This window comes from Rhinolophus hipposideros, assembly GCF_964194185.1.
Source record: "Rhinolophus hipposideros genome assembly, chromosome: 2".
NCBI lineage: Eukaryota > Metazoa > Chordata > Mammalia > Chiroptera > Rhinolophidae > Rhinolophus > Rhinolophus hipposideros.
In genome coordinates, this window is record NC_138048.1 from 62,060,584 (window position 1) to 62,078,201 (window position 17,618).

Here is a 17,618-nt window from a genome sequence, read left to right on the forward strand (position 1 = left end):
GGGATAATTATGCCCCTTATCAGGACTGTCGTCACTGTAGCCGACTGTGAGACACCAACCCTCCCCCGCCCCACCCCCAAGGCTAGTGATTGCGCCAGAGCCCCTGAGCGCGAGCAGCAGGTGACGCCAAAGTTGACAGCCAGCCGGGGATGGGGGGTGGATGAGGGCCTGTTCCTACGGTGCCGCGAGAAATGTCACGTGATCCTCCGCACCACTACCGGGGCGCCCTCTGTCCCTCCCCCTCCCCGTCTACCTCTGGACACAAGCGGACGCGCGTCGTGTCCTCAGGCGCTCCGGGCTTCCCCGCAGCACCTGGAGCCAGGGCACCCCCCGCGACGCCATTCGTTCCTTTCACACTGTACGCGCAGCGCGGGCCTCCGGAGCCCAGAGAACTGCAGGGCACGGCGGGCGCTTTGAACCCGAGCTTAGGCTCCAGCAATAGGGTTGGGGGTGGACGTCTGCCCTGGTGCGCGCCTGTCGGCCCAATTACAGAGACCTCTCCTAGGTGAGACGGAGATACACAGAGACTCAGGAGATGAAGACACAGTGGCACATAGGTACAGGGGCCACGCATGGAGACAGACACAGAAGGGCTGAGACTCTTTAAGAGACAAACGTAGACAGAGACCGTGACAGCGAGATGGGGCTCACAGATAGACACAGACACACACATTAAAGATACACTGACACATAGACTAGAAAAACAGACACAGAAGTGGCAGTCAGAGAAACACCGACTCCAAATTAACAATTTAAAATCCGAAGAGGAACCCGATAAAAGAGCGCGCCAACGGCGGGAAAACCACTCACTGGTCTGAACAGTTTCCGAGTCCTGCGGGTTCGCGAAGTCCGCACATCTCACCGGACACCCAATCCTTCCCCCACCGCATTTCTAGCGCCCGCCCCACTCGAATTCCAGTCCTGCTCCCGCCTTCTGGCCTGACCTGCCCCCCAATTCCCAGGTGCCACTTGCTGGGCTCTGGAGACTCCACACTAGACCCTCCTCGCGTCCCTCCCGGGCCGGGCTCGCTCCGGGCACCCCGCCCCCAACCCCGTCCGGCCGCTCCCCGCCAGACCCTGCACCATTCCCCCAGTCGCCACTTCCGCCCTCGTGCAGGACCCTCCCACTGCCGCTCCCTCCCCTCCCCTGAGAACCCGCACTCTCCAGAACCCCCGCCCCGCCTCTCCGCTGGCCGGCGCCCGCCCCGCCCCCACCGCGCCCCGCCCGCCGCGCTCTGCGGCAGTCTGGCGCTCATCGTCATTCCGCACTCGCCGCGGCCGCCCCCCCGCCCTCCCCCGCCCGCCCCCGCCCGGTCCCCGCCGCCGCCGCCGCCGCCTGCCCAGCGGCCCGGGAGGCGGAGGCGCGGGGGAGGAGGCCCCGCTCGGATCCGCAGCCCCGGATGCTGCATGACTTCATCCTTCCGCCGGCTCTCCTGCTGAGCGAGGGCAGGTCCGGCAGCTAGCCCGCGGTTCGCGCCCCGCCGCAGTCCCGCGCCCACCCCGCGCCCGCCATGTCCGAGATCCTTCCCTACAGTGAGGACAAGATGGGCCGCTTCGGCGCCGACCCCGAGGGCTCCGACCTCTCCTTCAGCTGCCGCCTCCAGGACACCAACTCCTTCTTTGCGGGCAACCAAGCCAAGCGACCCCCCAAGCTGGGCCAGATCGGCCGAGCCAAGAGAGGTACGCGGCCGGGGCCCGGCGTCGCCGTCTGACCCAGAAACCCTCTGCCGGCTGCGGTTCCCCGCCAAGCTTCCGCAGCTCTTGCCGCAGACCAGCGCAACAGCCGCGGTTTGGGGGGGTCCCCGCGGCAGTGTTGTCCCCCTCTTCCCCTCTCCCGGGAGCGCAGTGCTCCGGATTTGATGCTCGCCACGTCTGGAAGTGGAGTCCTGGCACCCAGGCGAGGGGGAGGGGCCAGCCCGGGCATTTGGGGCTGCCTGGAAGTGGGAACGTGGGGCGACGGGCCGCTTCTTCAGGATCAAACGCTGAGTCGGTGGATGCTACGGAAGAACCTTCGGGTGGGGAGGAATGTCCGAGTGGAGAGAGGGCGGGGGGGTATCGGATGTCCTGGTTATTTGCATGGGGAGGGGCTCTGTTGTTGCCAGGATCGGAAGAGGGGTCCAAGCCGCAGGAGGATGAGGTTAGGGAGAGGGTGGCACTAGCTGTAGATTCTGTTTGAGGAGGGGATTCAGTTGCAATGAGGGTTGAAGAGGGAGATTCCATGAGCAAAGGTTTCTTATCAGCTCGGATGGAGGACGGCTCAGGCGGCGGGAGGGTTCGGATCGCAAGGTTGAACCGCTGGAGCCTTCGGAAGAGGGGGCGTTCCCCCACAACGAGCGGAGGGGGTCTGTGGGAGCTGGGCTCCGCAGTGGGTTGAGTCGGCAGGAGAGTTGGACGGGGAGGGCTCTGTGGTTCGGGGCTCGAGGGGCGTCGCTAGGCCACGGGCAGTAGCTGAGCAGGGCAAGAAGACGCGGGGTCCATTCTCGCTGCCGCCCCCCGAGGCCGCGTGGCTGACGCGCTTTCTCCCTGCACAGTGGTGATCGAGGATGACCGGATAGACGACGTGCTGAAGGGGATGGGGGAGAAGCCGCCGTCCGGAGTGTAGACGTGCCGGCTCGGGCGGCAGGCTCCGGGCCCGGACCCGCAGCGGCCAGGAGCGCGGGCCGGCGATGCGGCTGCCGGCGCCGCCCGCCCCGGCCCAGGCGCCCGCGGGCGGGGGCCGCAGGGCCGCGCCACCTCCGAGTTAGAGTCGCTGCTGCCGCCGCCGGGCACTCCGGAGCTGTCCGCTTCAGCACCACGGCGGCGGCGGTAGCGGCGGCGCGGACCCGCCCGGAGCCCGCCGTCGCGCTCATGCACTTTAGAACCTTGGGCCGCAGCCCCATCCCCCACACCGGAACGGACAGAGACCCGCGGCCCTCAGCCCCCGGCCCGCCCCCTCCCGCACGGCTCCCCTACCCCGCCCCTCTGGCCGGTCTGGTCTGCAGACCCGGCTGCCCACCCGTGTCGGACTGCGTGCGTGGCCAGGGATGTTTGGCTGCGTATTTGCATGAGCTTCCCACCCACCTGAGCCCAGCCCTCCGGGTCTATCCTCACCCCCACCCCTGTCTGGCGTGACCCCAGCCTCAGCCTCTTTCTAAGGGACTTCCTCAGCACATTTGTATTTTTATATCCGACTCTTTGTTTACTGCCTCCCGTCATAGTTCATGCCCTGCACCCTCAGTCTCCTCGCTCTTCTGCGCCTGGCAGATAGGACGGGTGTTGAGGCTGGGAACGGACAAGCCCCCAACATGATAAACAACACATGGCCAGTCTGCCCAGGCCTGACCCCAGGCAGTTCTCTGGCAGACCCCTCCCCTCAAGGTGTCACCTTCCACCGGCCCAGGTCTGACTTTACCTTGAACCCCCGCGCCCTGCCCCTGGGAACCCATATAGGGACTGCTCTGCACCTCTGGATGACACCTGTGGCCCTAGAGATGTTCTCAACCCAGGGGTGTCCTTTGTAAATGTTCCTCCATCCTCACTGTACCAGGTGTGTGAATAAACACAGACCTCCCTGTGTGTGTGTGGCCGCTGCTTTGGTCTGTTCAGGAGCCAGCCCAAAATGGCTCCAGTCCCTTTTGGGGAAGGCACTTGAGAATCTCAGATGCTGGCAGGGAAGAGTTGCAAGTAAACACAGGTAGGCCAGCCTGGCCTGAGAACACCATTACAATGTAGCCTCCTTGGGGAAATATACACCCTAATGTACACCTGGAGCTAGGGTCAGAAGCATAAAGCAATCTAGATTCAAAGTCTGCAGCCTCCTGTGGATGATGCTAGGTTGAATGGGAGGCAGTAATGCCCCAGGGATGCAGGTCTGAGTTTAGCTGGCGTGCAGAGGGGCTGTGTTGAGCTTTGCTGCAGGGGATGGGTCATTGGTGGTTCAGTATGGTGGGAGAGGCAGTTGGGGAACCCAGGAGAGAGCTGAGGAACTCAAGAAGAAAGCCAGAAACGTGGGATTTGGGATCTAGTTTAGCCTGGACTATATTGTTTCATGTTGCTCCCATCAGCTCTAAGGCTTGAGGCCTCTGGGATGTGAGCACCTTGGACCCAACCCTAAGCCCTGAGTCAGGAATTCCAACAACTTGAGGAGTCCAAGGCGGAAAGGCAGGAAAGGCTGGAGGACCATGCTTCTGGCCTCATAGCTGAATGGCACTGAGGAAGTCCTCATGATCTGAGTCCTGGAGAAAGCAGGGTGAGGTGGGAGGTCTGGGGGGTGAATGGATCTGGGCCCCAAGAGCCAGCTGGGCTACACTGAGCTCTTTGCCTTTGTGCATGAGGTAGAGATGGAAGTGGAAACCGTTGCCATAGGTTGCATGCCTCAGGGACCATCCATAATGGGCTTGGGCATAGTGTCTGGTCCGAAAGTGGGGGGCAGCAGAGGTCAGTGAGATGAACCGGCCTCCAGGAACCAGCACCCGGCTCACCTGCAAGGCAGACACAGAAGCCATTGGTGAGGAGTCCATCTGAAGTTCTTAAAGGTCAGTACTGCCCCAGATGCCCTCCCAGGTACGACCCTATATCCAGCTTTCCATGGCAAAAGAATGAGCCTCCTTCTGTGCCCCTGGCCATTTCATGGGGGTGGGGCCATATTCTAGACAGGTAGAGAAAGCATGGGAGTGATATCAGATGCAGGGACACTGCTTTCCTGCCAACTGCTCACCCTCCAGTCTGTTATCTATCTGGAACCTGACTGCTACCTCATCCCTATGGCAACCCAGTGGCCAATCATCAGCCTCTATGATCCTGGCTATGCCAGCCTCCTATAATCGACCCAGCATAACCCTTCCCTTTCTTCAGATAACCGCAGTCCTGCGAGTGACTGCTCCAAACCATGCCTCTTTCTGGTTTCTGAGTTCCAGTCTCCTGAAACCTCAACTCTTTAGCACCCCCCCCTTGGTCTGCCCACCTGTCTTGTTGCTTCCTTACCTCACTCAGCACCTGGTCCACAGTGTGGATACCTTCTGAGGACACGGTCCAGGGATCCCGTTCTCCAGCCAAAAGGGCATCCAGCGTGCCCTTCTCAAGCACCACATCGAAGGAACCATTGGGAAAGCCCAGTGCCCGTATGTCCATAGTCTCCCAGCGCAGCGTGGGCACATGGGCATAGCGAGCCTGCATGGCGGTCACCACTACTGACGAGTAGTCCACACTGGTCACATCAGGGAAGCCCCCGAGGAACAGCTCGTAGCTCAGGGCACTGTTCCCACAGCCTGGAGTGGGAAGAGGTGGTGGCAAAAGGACTAGGTTAGCTTTGGGTTTACCCTCCCCAATTATCCATCCACTCTTGGCCCATTTTCCGTAAACCCAAACCCTCCTGTACTGAGGGAGAAGCAGCATGGTACAGAAAAAAGCATGAGACTTGGAGTCATACGGACCTGGGCACATATCCTGGCTTTATCATTCCTCACTGTGTAGCACTAGGAACTTGGATTTCCTATTCTGAACAATGAAGATAACAAGACATAGCCTGCATGTAAGATGTGCTGCACTGAATTTAAAAAATAAGGGCCAGCCCGGTGGCTCAGGCGGTTGGAACTCCGTGCTCCCAATGCCGAAGGCTGCCGGTTCGATTCCCACATGGGCCAGTGCCAGATGGCTCGGTTGGAGCGTGTCCTCTCAACCACAAGGTTGCCAGTTCAACTCCTGTAAGGGATGGTGGGCTGCGCCCCCTGCAACTAGCAATGGCAACTGGACCTGGAGCTGAGCTGCGCCCTCCGCAACTAAGACTGAAAGGACAACAACTTGACTTGGAAAAGTCCCAGAAGTACACACTGTTCCCCAATAAAGTCCTGTTCCCCTTCCCCAATAAAAATCTTAAAAAAAAAAAACCCACAAAAAATAAACACCAAACAGCTGGAGTAGCTGAAGGAACTCTGAACTTAGTTCAAAGATCTGGCTTCTGATATTCCTAGTCACACTACCATGGCAAGCCACTTGACTCTGAGCCTTAGTTTCCTCAAGATCAGAATGGGTAATATTGGCATCATTAGGATCATATTATTAGGATAGGATATTAGTATTATCCTGATCCCCGTCCTCTGGGAAGACATCATGTTACAGGTTATTATCTTACTTTGGTTTCCAAGGCAGAGTTAAAAAGTGAAGGGGAAACTAGGTGGGGACAGAGTGGAGCTGATTCTTTGTAATTCCTCTATGTATGTACAAAGCACTACCCTTAAGGAGCTCATCCTTTGGTGGGCGGAACAGACGTGTCATCAGGCAACTGCCACATAATATGATGAGTATTTCAATAGGGACAGGCTGTGGGAGCATATAGGATGGTCCCTGTCCCTACTTTAGGTGAGTCGGGCCAGGATTTCAGGGAAGCTGCCTTCAATCAGAGTCTTGAAGAACCCTAATGCTCTGTGGTAAAGTGCCTGGAAAGCAGTCCCAGAGAGGGCGGGGTCAGGTGAGAGACCGGGTGGAGGTTAGAGGGGCGATATGATCTGCCGCTCAGACAGACAGCATGACTTCCTTTGAAGATCTGTTGGCCTCATCCAGGCCCTCTTGTGGTCAGTCTGACAGCTCTTGGAGGCTGGACATGGGAATGCCAGTTTTGGGGATTAGATTGCCTTTAATCCCCATTTGTGTCCCTAAGAGGATCACAGGATCAGCTGTTGGGATAGCCCTAATCTAGCAGGGCTTGACACCTGGTCAGGGCACCCAGAGGCTGCTGGCTGGTCCTCAGCTGCCCCTTTCTGTGTTCCACCTCAGGCCCCCGGCACAGGAAGAATACTGTCTCGCCTGAAAAAAACCAGTGTGTGCTTCCCCACAGCGAGCTCTGGCAGCTACACCACATGGGATGGGAGATGAGGGAAGCCGGACAAGAGACGCTAACTGAGTTCAGGCTGAAATCCCACTGGGTTCTCTGACCCACGATCCCTTCACCTCCCTACATCTGACCTCATACGCCTGCAGAGCTCTGCCCAACTGCAGACAAACCCAAATATCCTTCCTTTATTCCCCTCAGTAAAGGAATGAAATCTTCCAAGAGAATTTTACCAAAGGTGAAGGAAGAACAAAGTCTGACCACAAAGCCAGTCATGCTTACAAAGCAGTGATTTCTGATCTTCCTGCCTCAGTGATTTAGGACTAGCAACTAAGATAGGGCTTGGGAAGGTCCTGGAGAATTAAGCCAGATCCAAGAACCCATTACATGGGAGTCCAGAGCTGTGTGGATGCTATCCTAACACCAAGAGACAGGTGTTAGCCAGAATTCCAATTCACTACTTTACAACAGGAAAAATAGCCACCATGGGTACTTCAGTCAATCCACTGGTGAGTCCCTTCTCTTTCTATAGGAAACACAAATTGAAGCCAAATTATGATCAGAAGATTTCTGTGGAGAATGGAGTCAAGCAAGGAGAATCAGAGACGTATAATGATGGCAAAGTTGGGGTAGCCATATGCATTCATGTGCTATGAGGGTATTCTAGCCATAGGGACCATACACACAGTCCTTAGGCAGGGAACTGTTCCCTGAACAGTCCACAATAAACTGCCCCTCTGACTCTCATTTTCAATAATAATAATGATAGCTAACAGTGATTGAACACAGGCTCCTATGCTAAGCATTTGATAAGAATCATCTCAGTTTATTTTCATAATACTTTAATATAGAAAATAACTATTATTATCATTACCATTTTCTAGATGGGAAAACTGAGACTGCACAAGGTGGATAAGGACCTTTCCCAAGGTCACATGGTCCAGCGGTATAGTGGAAATTTGGATACAGGCCTGTCTCATGCCAGAATCAGAGCTCTTAAACCACTATGCTACATTGTCTCCCAGTTTTCAAGGGGCCCACTCACCTTCACTTGCGACATTCCACAGTCATATCAATATGACCATTAGGCTGTAATTCATGGTGGTGTCATTTTACCAATTTCAAGAGAATTCTAGATTCCTTTCTATGCCCATCTGTGTGGTACAACAGGAGCAATAGAAGCTCTGGAGTCAGTTGACAGCCTTACTTCACAACTTACTTGCTACATGACAGTAGTGGACACTGTCAAGGCTCTGACCAGATCCCCTTGGGGTGTCCCTAGGGTTTGGTGTATCCTGGCTTCTGACAGTTTGCACCCGTGACTCTTCAGGCTGAAATTTCCCTCAGGGAAACTTGGCCTGCGACCACAATCCTGCTTGGCCTCTTCCCTTTCCTGTTCCCTCACTCTCTTAACCAGTTTCTCCTGGGAGCACATCCCTAACAAATGACTAGGACATCAAGCCTAACCGTAGGACTTGCTTCTGGACCCAACCTGGAACAACCAGGAGCAGGAGTCACCAAATCCAGCTTGCTTCCTGTTTTTGTAAATAAAGCTGTATTGGAACACAGCTCCTCTCATGCAGTTATGTATTGTCTGTGGCTACTTGTCTACTACAACTGACTAGTTGTAACAGAAACTGCATAGCCCACAAAGCCCAACATATTTCGTATTTGGCCATTTTCAGAAAGTTTACCGATGCCTAACCTAGAGTAAGTCTAGTAATACTTACCACTCACCTCTCAGGGTTGTCATAAAGATTAAATAAGTTAGAAAGGACCTAGTACATTCCCTAGCACCCACCGAATAAGTGCTCAACTTGTTTGTTGAGGTGAAATATAACATAGGATACTCCCCAAGTTGTGGGTCCTTTTTAAAATTAATTAATTAATTTATTTATTTATATTAAGAAGGGTGCAGCTCACAGTGGCCCACGCACGGATCAAGCCGGCAACCCTGTTTTCATCAGGACCACGCTCCAACCAACCAAGCCAATCGGCCACCCCCTGTGGGTCCTCTTTTTAGATCTTGGAAATAATACATGAAAAGTTTTCCTTTTTTATTTTTAGACTTTTCTCCTCTCTCTCCAAAAAAGGATATCTCCCAATCAAGGAGATTTTAAGGCCATATTACTCTGCCAATCGCCAGCATGAAATCAGCTGTGTGCTTGTTGAAAATACAGACTCCTAGGACCCACCTTGGGCTGTCCCTGGAATTACAATCTCAAGATGGGGGTCGAGCTTTCCAGGTGATTCTGATGCACACTAAAGCTTAAAATACTAAGATCTATGGTAAATCTATAAGTAAATGCAATGGTTTAAAAGCACAAAATCCAAGAATTTTTAACCTCCGGGAAGAAGGCGTTTGGGAGGACTACACAGGAAACCTTGAATATACATGGGGTTTTTATTTTGCCAGGCTTTGTTTTAGTCATTTCTCACACTCACTCAATCACCTTAAAAATCCGATAAATAAGTACTCTTATTTTTTTAAGGCTAAGAAAATGGAGGCACAGAAATTAAAGTATTTTGTCCAGGATTGTATAGCTAAGATTCCATGATTTTGCCCATTATTCCACAGCTAAGATTACATGAGCCTAGATTCCAACAGAATTACCATATTTTGTCATGTATAATGTGCTCCCCTGTATAATGCGCACCCACGTTTTAGGCCCAAGCTTTTTGGGGGAAAAAATCTTTTGTTTTAATTTTTTAATTCAAATTTTTATTTGTTTACATTTAGGTACTTGTTTTTTGTATTATAAAGGAATTTTAGCATTTATTTTTTAACATATTATGGTACAAGAAATTTTATGTAACAAATAATTACAAAACACAAGAACAGATACAAGGTACAAGAAATTTTATGTACGGTAACAAATATATGATATTTACGCATCATAGAAGGCCAAGAAGTCTTAGTCTTCGTCTGAAAGTTCAACAAAACTGATTCTCGTATTCCAGAGTATTATTTTGCATACAGATATCGTTACTGATTTCTAGTTACACTGTTAAGTCATAAGCACACATAAAAAAATTAAAAACATTTATATAGATACGGAATTAGTACTACCCGTGTATAATGCACATCCTTATTTTTCTCTCACAAATTTGGGCCAAAAAAGTGCGCGTTATACATGGCAAAATATGGTAGCTGCCTCCTGGGTCCAAGTTCTCAAGCACTAGGTTATACTTCTAGTACTAGGAATGTTCTATTTTTCAAACTGAGTAGGGCATACACACACGTATTAGATTGACTATTTAAACTCTACATATACTATATTAGAGATGTCTCTTTTATATATGAAATATTTCACTTAAACATGCACATGCTTTATAAATACCAAAATAAAAACGAATTAGAAGGAAACCCGTTCCTCAATCAAACTTCACTAGAGCCCCCAAGGCTGGCAGTGGAATAGAACCCCGAGGGGGCAGCTGGACCTCTCAGGAAACCCATCTTGCATCCCACTCAGTCAGTACATGTTTCTTTTAGGGAATCGCACCCATCTCGGCTGCAATCTCCCCTCTGACCTCAAAGGGCGCTGTCCTCATCATCATTGCACTCGGGGCACAGGGCTACGTTTTAGTCAGAGCTTGGAAAGTGATGCTAGTTAAGTACGTCTAGGTGACAGTAGCTCCGGGGGTCCATCAGAGCAAACAGAAAAGCGGTAGGCATTGTGCTCGAAGTGCCTGCATGTGCCTTATCCGACCTGGGCTCGCAGTCCCATGTTTAGCAGTAATTCGAGGTTCAGAACGAGTTGATGACATCTCCTAAGTCATAGAGCCAACTAGCAGCTGCCTTCCGAGGGTCCGGAACGCGCACTGAGTCACCTACCACGCTTTCTCCGGGGCCGTGGAGCGCACTAAGAATCAATGGCTCCTGTTTGCCCTGGCTAACCCAGTCCTGCTGAGATTCTGAAGGAACTGGATCATGGCTCCTGACTGGGGCGTCCTCTGAGAGGGGCAGCCAGACGCGAAGAAAGCGGACGGAGACAGGCCGGGACGTAGCCAGTCCAGTCAGCCCCACCTGGCCTGGGCAGCGCCGGGACTACCCACCTAGCACGAGGATGCGGTCCTCGGGCCGCAGCTCCGGGTCTAGTAGGGCACGGAAAGAGGAGAAGTCCCCGAACCACTCGTAAGGGGCTGAGTCGGCCGCGTCCTGGTAGCGTTGGTCCCAGTACCGGAGCTCTCGGTACCCGCAGTTCTGCTCTGGTAACTTGGGCAGGGGCCCCGGGGCCCCGGGAGAAGCCATGCTTCCTGCTGCGGGCCGGTAGGGCAGCCTGCCGTCACCTTTAGGCGGGACTTGGCGCCGAGGTGTGGCCATTGGGGATGGTGGAGTGTGGCAGGAGGCGTGGCCTTTGTGCCTCCGCCCACCCACTGCGGTTGCTCAACATAAACACGTGGAACTTCCGGCTTCTGCTTAGCGCGCTGCGAAGAATCCTCCGGCTGGAAGAAGGGAAAAAACAAATACAAGACCCCTCCCGGTGGGAAAACCATTTCGTCCAGACCCTGAGTCCTCCGGCCGTACTTCTCACTCCCTTCTGAGAGCCACCCTGGTGGTGTGAGACTCACTCGGGCTCATCGCTGCCCTTCCTCATCTTTTCAATTTGACCGGCTCCTTCCATTAAGGAAAAATTAATGAAAGATTAATTTCTTCCCAGCTTTGAGCACCCGGAAGGCTCTGAGAGGTGGCGGAAAGGACGCAGACAAGGGTTTTGCCCTCCAGGAAACACTGGCATGAACACGGACATTCCCAACACAAAGTGCTACACTGAGCGGGGGGAAGGGACGGGCAGGAAGGTTGTTCTTCTAGGAACACGTTCGATCCACCTTAGCTCCTGTGTGTCCAGGGCAAAGTATATGCTGAGGAGTAAGACCATTCCTGCTCGTGCGGAGCGTGTAGTCTATCAGGGGAAACCGATGTAGACGAAGTAAATTTTAGGGGAGTAAATAAGGATTCCGGCAACTCCGGTCAGCGCCCAGTCATTAGGACACGCTGCGCGCGGAGCGGAACCTAAGTTCCAAAGTGTCGGGCTTCCAGGGTGGCGGGCCGACACAAGCGGCGCACCGTCAAAATGGCGGCGGGCACGCGGAAACGCGGCCGGGCGGGACCCGCTGCCCGGGCGGCGGGACTCTGCGGGCAATGGCTGCGGCGCGTCTGGCAAGAGCGGCGCCTTCTGCTGCTGGAGCCGCGCTACACGCTGCTGGTGGCCGCCTGCCTCTGCCTGGCGGAGGTGGGCATCACCTTCTGGGTCATTCACAGGGTGGCATGTGAGTGCGCCGAGGGGGATGGGAGGGGCGGGGAGGGAGGGAGGTGAACTGGAAACCCCCAGCCAAACAGTGACTAAGGTTCGGAGCCAAACCCACCCCAGATCCACTCAGTCATCAGTTGCAGACCCATATCTTTTACCCAAGTCCCGAGCCCGCTCCACAGAACACCGAAACCCCACCGTAAACCCTTCCGCATGACCGAGGGGGAGACCCTCGAGATGGGCCTCCTGCCCAGAACATACACAACCTGCCAGGCTAAGAAATAAGAAAGGAAACCAACCTGGAAGTCGGGACCTGGGTCAGAGTGAATGTACTGCTGCTGCTGCTGCTTGTCTGTTGCTTTGGACTCATCACTTCTCCTGCTGGGTCTCAATTTTTTCATCTGTTCAATTCTGGGGACTTGAACGTTTTCTCAACGATGGCATTTTGTGACCACTTGACTCTGTTTAGCATTATTGACGGCTTTTTTCCAGGCTGTAAACACTGGGCTTAAGGCTTTCTTGCTAAAGACCATTAATTCCACGCATTTATTGAGTGCCTATTACAACACTATGTTAGGTGCCAGGGGTACGGTGGTGAAAGAGACAGGCACATTTCTCACTTGGGTGTGTGGGCCTGCACAAAGATAAGTTAGCAGAAAATTATAATGCATCATATTCATGACAGTAGTAAGACAGGGTGATGTGAAGGACACAGGATGACACTTAAGCCAGACTTGAGTTAGGGAAGGCTTCCTAGAGTCTCCCTTGGAAGGTAAGAGCTAGCCAATTGAGGAAGAGAGAAAAGGGAAAGGGGAAGAGTGCTGTAGGCAGAAAGGATCCTGTATCAAAAACCAGTTAAAAGGGAAAGTGGTTCTTTTGAGAAACAAGTAATTTTTTTAGAGATGGAACATAGAACTCAAGTGAAGGTAGTACTGCGAAATGAGATGGCATAAGTTGAGACCAGATCATGAAGGAGTCTGTAAGCTGCATTAAGGAGGTAGTTAGCATGGTGATTAAGAATTTAGGACCCCATGAATTCCAATTTCAACTCTACCCTTCCTAGCTCGCTGATCTTAATTTCAATAATTCATAGGTTCCTCTTCTAAAAATGGGAATAATAGAGTTTGGTTTTTATCTTAAGCACTTTGGGAAATCATTGAAGGGTTTTAAGCAGAGTCGCATGATACGATTTCTATTATAGGAAGAGCCCTCTGATTGCGGGGTGGCAAATATATTGTGGTGAGGTGAAAGTGGAAGTTGGGAGCCTAATTAGGAGGCTGTTGCATCATTGAGATTATGTTAGGCCCAAATTTGGGTATGTAACAGTAAAAAAGGATGAGACAGTAGAGATATATAGGATGAAGAATCGGCAGGCCATGGTGACTGGGGGTTGGAAATGAGAGAGAAGGAAGTATCAAAGAGGTTACCCAGGTTTGTGACCTGGGCAACCGGGAGGTTGATGGTGCCATTCATGGGACTTGGAAAGGGGAGCAGATTTAGAATAGGAGATGATGAGTTCAATTATAGACATGCCTGGCTTCACCCAAAGAATGTCAGGTCGGCAGTTAGGTAAGGGATTGTGATAGAAGTCCTGAGAATGAGCTGGAACTCTGTGCTTTGATGGGCTGGAGATATAAGGGGCAGACAAATTCTGGACTTGGAAGTAACCACACTGTCCCCTCCTTTTCCAGATACAGAGATTGACTGGAAGGCTTACATGGCTGAGGTGGAGGGCGTCATCAATGGCACCTATGATTATACCCAACTGCAGGGTGACACTGGACCTCTTGTGTAAGTGGGGATAGTAGGTCCAGTGAGGATGTGAGGGGCTGACCAGGCTGCCTGACCCAGACTCACGTTTCCTGTCATCTTCCAGGTACCCGGCTGGCTTTGTGTATATCTTTATGGGCCTGTACTATGCCACTGGCCAGGGCACTGACATCCGCATGGCCCAGCACATCTTTGCTGTGCTCTACCTGACCACCTTGCTGCTTGTCTTTCTGATCTATCACCAGACCTGCAAGGTGAGCCCACACTACCAGGACCAGAGCCCCCGATCTGGAAGGGCTGGGGAGTGGGGATGGCTCAGGGTCGCCCAGGGTTGGTGAGCTGACCTTCTTCCCCACCTCACAGGTACCTCCCTTCGTCTTTTTCTTCATGTGCTGCGCCTCTTACCGTGTCCACTCCATCTTTGTGCTGCGGCTCTTCAATGACCCAGTGGCCATGGCGTTGCTCTTCCTTAGTATCAACCTTCTGCTGGCCCAGCGCTGGGGCTGGGGCTGCTGCTGTTTCAGGTCAACATCCCTCCCTTTTGGTCCTCTTTCTTTTTGTATTTCCATCACTTTCTCCCCAGTTTGCTGCAGCAGAGGCAGTAAGGGAGTGGCCAGACAGCGTGGGTCAGTTCGGGCCCCCCTAGGTGCGTCCAGGATGCGTAGAAAGCCTCCATCCCAACCCTCACCACACACACCGACTCTTCCGTCCTCTCTTCCTCCCAGACAGCATCTGTTGTTGGAGCTGGTCATGGAACAGTCTTAATACTCAATCATACAGAGGGTGCCAAAAAAAAAAGTATACACATTTTAAGAAAGGAAAAAACTATTAAAATTGTAATACTCAGTATAGACCTGTAACAAAAAATGACTCTAAGTCATGCGTATACATTTTTTGTCACCCTCGGTATATTTGCTCACTCAGTCTGGTCATAGAGACTCAGTGTGTGCGCCTACCCCCAGCCTCTTGCCAGGCTGCCTTCCCCCCTCCAGCAGGTATGAGTGTGGGCCCCGTCCTGGAGCTTGCTGGGGGGGGAAGGGAGGGGCTGCTGGGATGGTGTGTGTGGGTGCATCTTTGGGTGGGTGCCTGGCCCGGGAGCTGATCCCCACCCTGCCACTCTCCTACCACCCAGTCTGGCCGTCTCCGTGAAGATGAATGTGCTCCTCTTCGCCCCTGGGTTACTCTTCCTCCTCCTCACACGATTTGGCCTCCGTGGGGCCCTCCCCAAGCTGGGCATCTGTGCTGTCCTGCAGGTACCCCCACCTCAGCCCTTCCCCTTTTTAATGAAGGGAGGCCATTGTGGCCTCTTCCAGCCTTGAGGCTTCCTCAAAGCCAACAGACAGGGTGGTGACTGGGCAGCTACTACTTCTGGGCTTTGGTTTCTTTAGCCATAAAATAAGGGTATTGAACTACATGGCCTCTTAGGGCCTTTCTAGCTCTGCCCATTTATGACTTGGTGAATCCAAACTTAAAACACTGCCATTACCTGCCTCCTCGGCTTCTTTGGCCTCAGTCTCTGGCCTGGGGGGCATGGAGGGCTTGCTTTCTTGCTATTCCTAGTGAGAATTAGGGAACTTCTGAGACCTACACCCTGTTCCCACTCCGCTCAGTGATTAGCCTGAGGCTGGGGGTGAGCGTGGCCAGCTCTGCTGATACCATACCCATCCTCAGGTAGTGCTGGGGCTGCCTTTCCTGCTGGAGAACCCAGTCGGTTACCTGTCCCGCTCCTTTGACCTTGGCCGCCAGTTTCTCTTCCGCTGGACAGTGAACTGGCGCTTCCTCCCTGAGGCCCTCTTCCTGCATCGTGCCTTCCACCTGGCCCTGTTGGCCACCCATCTCACCCTGCTCTTGCTCTTTGTTCTCTGCAGGTGGCACAGGTGAGAAAGGGGAGCAGTGCCGTGGGCAGAGTTGGGGGAAGGAGTGAAGGGCCTGGGCTTTAGGGGCTGCTTGGGGGAGATGTTGAGCTCATGGGGGTAAGTTTAGAGCTTGGCCCATGATGGGGGCTTGATAAATGTCTGAATGGCTTCTCCCCAGGACAGGGGAAAGTATCCTGTCACTGCTGAAGGACCCCTCCAAAAGGAAGGTTCCACCCCAGCCCCTCACAGCCAATCATATCCTTTAAATCATGGGAAGGTAAGTCTTGCCCTCTCCAGGTGCAGATGGGGTCCCTGACCAGGTAGCCCTGGATGGCTGGTGACCTGGGGAGGGAAACAGAGGTGCCAGTGACAGCTGCAGGGCTCATTCCTAGAGCTCCTGCTCTGTACCAAACACTGTGCTGAGCATTTACATATTTAAGCATATTTTATTCTAAATATTATTGAATTATCATTATGTGTACTCACCCTCTGCCTGGTGCTGTGCTAAGAGATTTACACACATTCTAACATTTATAGCTTATAAGAGACCCTGATATAGGGAGGTATTTTTATTATCCTCATTTACAGATAGCAAAATTAGGGTTTTAAGAGATTAAGTAATTTACCAAGGTTACCCAGCTAGTAAGTGATGGACTCACTAGGCCTTACAGCCCTTGATATTACTGTCTCCACGTTAGATTGAGGAGCAGGTCTAGAGAGGTTAAGAAACTAGCCCAGGGGGCCGGCCCAGTGGCTCAGGTGGTTGGCGCACCGTGCTCCTAAAGCCAAGGTTCAATTCCCACATGGCCCAGTGAGCTGTGCCCTCTACAGCTAAGATTGTGAAGAACTGGCTCTCCCTGGAGCTGGGCTGCCATGAGCAGCCGGAGGTCAGCATGAGTGGCCGGCAGCCAGTGTGAGCGGCTGGCGAGAGCTGCTGTGAGCTGCCATGGACTGCTCGGGCTACTGTGTCCTGCCGTGAGTGGCCGGCAACCAGCGTGAGCAGCCGGCTGCTGGCAAGAACTGCTGTGAGCTGCTGTGAGCAGCCGACCGATGACCGGCAACCTACTGCCTCAGCCAGGGGGAGCATAAGGCTCAAAATACCAGCATGGGCCAGGGAGCTGTGTCCTACATAACTAGACTGAGGAACAATGGCTTGAACTGGAGAGGGGAGGGGGAGGCAGAAGAAGGGGAAAGTAAATAGCCCAAAGTTATGCATCTAGGAATAGCAGAGCCAGGGGGCTGTCTGACCCCAAAATTTTTACCCCTCTGCTTTGGAAGCTCCCTGCCCACCCCCACATCCTGCCCCTTCTGCTCCTGCCCTTGGCCTTGACCACTGCATACAGATAGTTTCTACCCTCTTCACCTCCAACTTCATTGGCATCTGCTTCAGCCGTTCTCTCCACTACCAGTTCTACGTCTGGTATTTCCACACACTGCCCTACCTCCTGTGGGCCACACCTGCACGCTGGCTCACACACCTGCTCAGGTACTGGCTGGGACAACCTGGGGCAGTGGGGAGGGCTCGGGAGCTCCTCATCCAAGGCTGTGACCATGGAGGGGCTGGGGGCGAGCTGAGGGGCTGGGCCTAGAAACAGCAAAACCTGGAGCTTATTTCTCACCTCCAGGTTGCTGGTGCTGGGGCTCATTGAGCTCTCCTGGAACACATACCCATCCACATCCTGCAGCTCTGCTGCCCTGCACGTGTGCCATGCTGTCATTCTGCTGCAGCTGTGGCTGGGCCCCCAGCCCTTCCCCAAGACCATCCAGCACAGCAAGAAAGCCCCCTGAGATCTACCTCTCCCCCATTCTCAGGAGCCTGGATGCAGATGGACTCTGCCGTTCCTAATAAACCTTACCAAGTCCATTTCTGTGCAGCCTGCATGGAGGTGCCTGGACCAAGCGTGAGGGGCGTGCACACAACAGATAAAGAACATA

The 17,618-nt window shown here is 53.3% G+C and overlaps 3 protein-coding genes across 4 annotated transcripts; 2 read left to right on the forward strand and 1 right to left on the reverse strand.

Moving 5' to 3' along the window:
- The first annotated feature begins 1,224 nt into the window (after nucleotides 1-1,224).
- CAMK2N2 (calcium/calmodulin dependent protein kinase II inhibitor 2) lies at nucleotides 1,225-3,555 on the forward strand. The gene is made up of 2 exons (XM_081077157.1): nucleotides 1,225-1,680; nucleotides 2,532-3,555. Exons 1-2 carry the CDS (start codon nucleotides 1,512-1,514, stop codon nucleotides 2,600-2,602), a joined length of 240 nt encoding a protein of 79 aa, XP_080933283.1. The 5' UTR covers nucleotides 1,225-1,511; the 3' UTR covers nucleotides 2,603-3,555.
- A 440-nt stretch (nucleotides 3,556-3,995) lies between these two features.
- On the reverse strand, nucleotides 3,996-11,240 carry EEF1AKMT4 (EEF1A lysine methyltransferase 4). Its single transcript, XM_081068844.1, has 3 exons — nucleotides 10,862-11,240; nucleotides 4,963-5,246; nucleotides 3,996-4,460 (listed from the first exon to the last, which is right to left on the reverse strand). The coding sequence occupies exons 1-3, from the start codon at nucleotides 11,127-11,129 to the stop codon at nucleotides 4,173-4,175; spliced, it is 840 nt and encodes a 279-aa protein (XP_080924970.1). The 5' UTR covers nucleotides 11,130-11,240; the 3' UTR covers nucleotides 3,996-4,172.
- A 622-nt stretch (nucleotides 11,241-11,862) lies between these two features.
- Nucleotides 11,863-17,606, forward strand: ALG3 (ALG3 alpha-1,3- mannosyltransferase). 2 transcript variants are annotated; one of them, XM_081027768.1, is made up of 9 exons: nucleotides 11,863-12,076; nucleotides 13,749-13,848; nucleotides 13,934-14,081; nucleotides 14,191-14,351; nucleotides 14,960-15,080; nucleotides 15,499-15,704; nucleotides 15,862-15,937; nucleotides 17,024-17,169; nucleotides 17,309-17,606. In XM_081027768.1, the coding sequence occupies exons 1-9, from the start codon at nucleotides 11,881-11,883 to the stop codon at nucleotides 17,469-17,471; spliced, it is 1,317 nt and encodes a 438-aa protein (XP_080883894.1). In that variant the 5' UTR covers nucleotides 11,863-11,880; the 3' UTR covers nucleotides 17,472-17,606. The 2 variants fall into 2 exon arrangements, with proteins under 2 accessions (XP_080883894.1, XP_080883895.1); XM_081027769.1 differs by having other exon boundaries at nucleotides 11,864-12,039.
- The last annotated feature ends 12 nt before the right edge of the window (nucleotides 17,607-17,618 follow it).

Excerpts from the sequence above, each read along its gene's own strand:
- CAMK2N2 (XM_081077157.1), top strand. The coding sequence starts at position 1,512 with ATGTCCGAGATCCTTCCCTACAGTGAGGACAAGATGGGCCGCTTCGGC. Across the intron at positions 1,681-2,531 it reads GATCGGCCGAGCCAAGAGAG|TGGTGATCGAGGATGACCGG; the intron begins GTACGCGGCCGG and ends CTCCCTGCACAG.
- EEF1AKMT4 (XM_081068844.1), bottom strand. The coding sequence starts at position 11,129 with ATGGCCACACCTCGGCGCCAAGTCCCGCCTAAAGGTGACGGCAGGCTG. Across the intron at positions 5,247-10,861 it reads GGACCGCATCCTCGTGCTAG|GCTGTGGGAACAGTGCCCTG; the intron begins GTGGGTAGTCCC and ends TTCCCACTCCAG. Across the intron at positions 4,461-4,962 it reads TGGACCAGGTGCTGAGTGAG|GTGAGCCGGGTGCTGGTTCC; the intron begins GTAAGGAAGCAA and ends TCTGCCTTGCAG.
- ALG3 (XM_081027768.1), top strand. The coding sequence starts at position 11,881 with ATGGCGGCGGGCACGCGGAAACGCGGCCGGGCGGGACCCGCTGCCCGG. Across the intron at positions 14,082-14,190 it reads TCTATCACCAGACCTGCAAG|GTACCTCCCTTCGTCTTTTT; the intron begins GTGAGCCCACAC and ends CCCACCTCACAG. Across the intron at positions 14,352-14,959 it reads TGGGGCTGCTGCTGTTTCAG|TCTGGCCGTCTCCGTGAAGA; the intron begins GTCAACATCCCT and ends CCTACCACCCAG.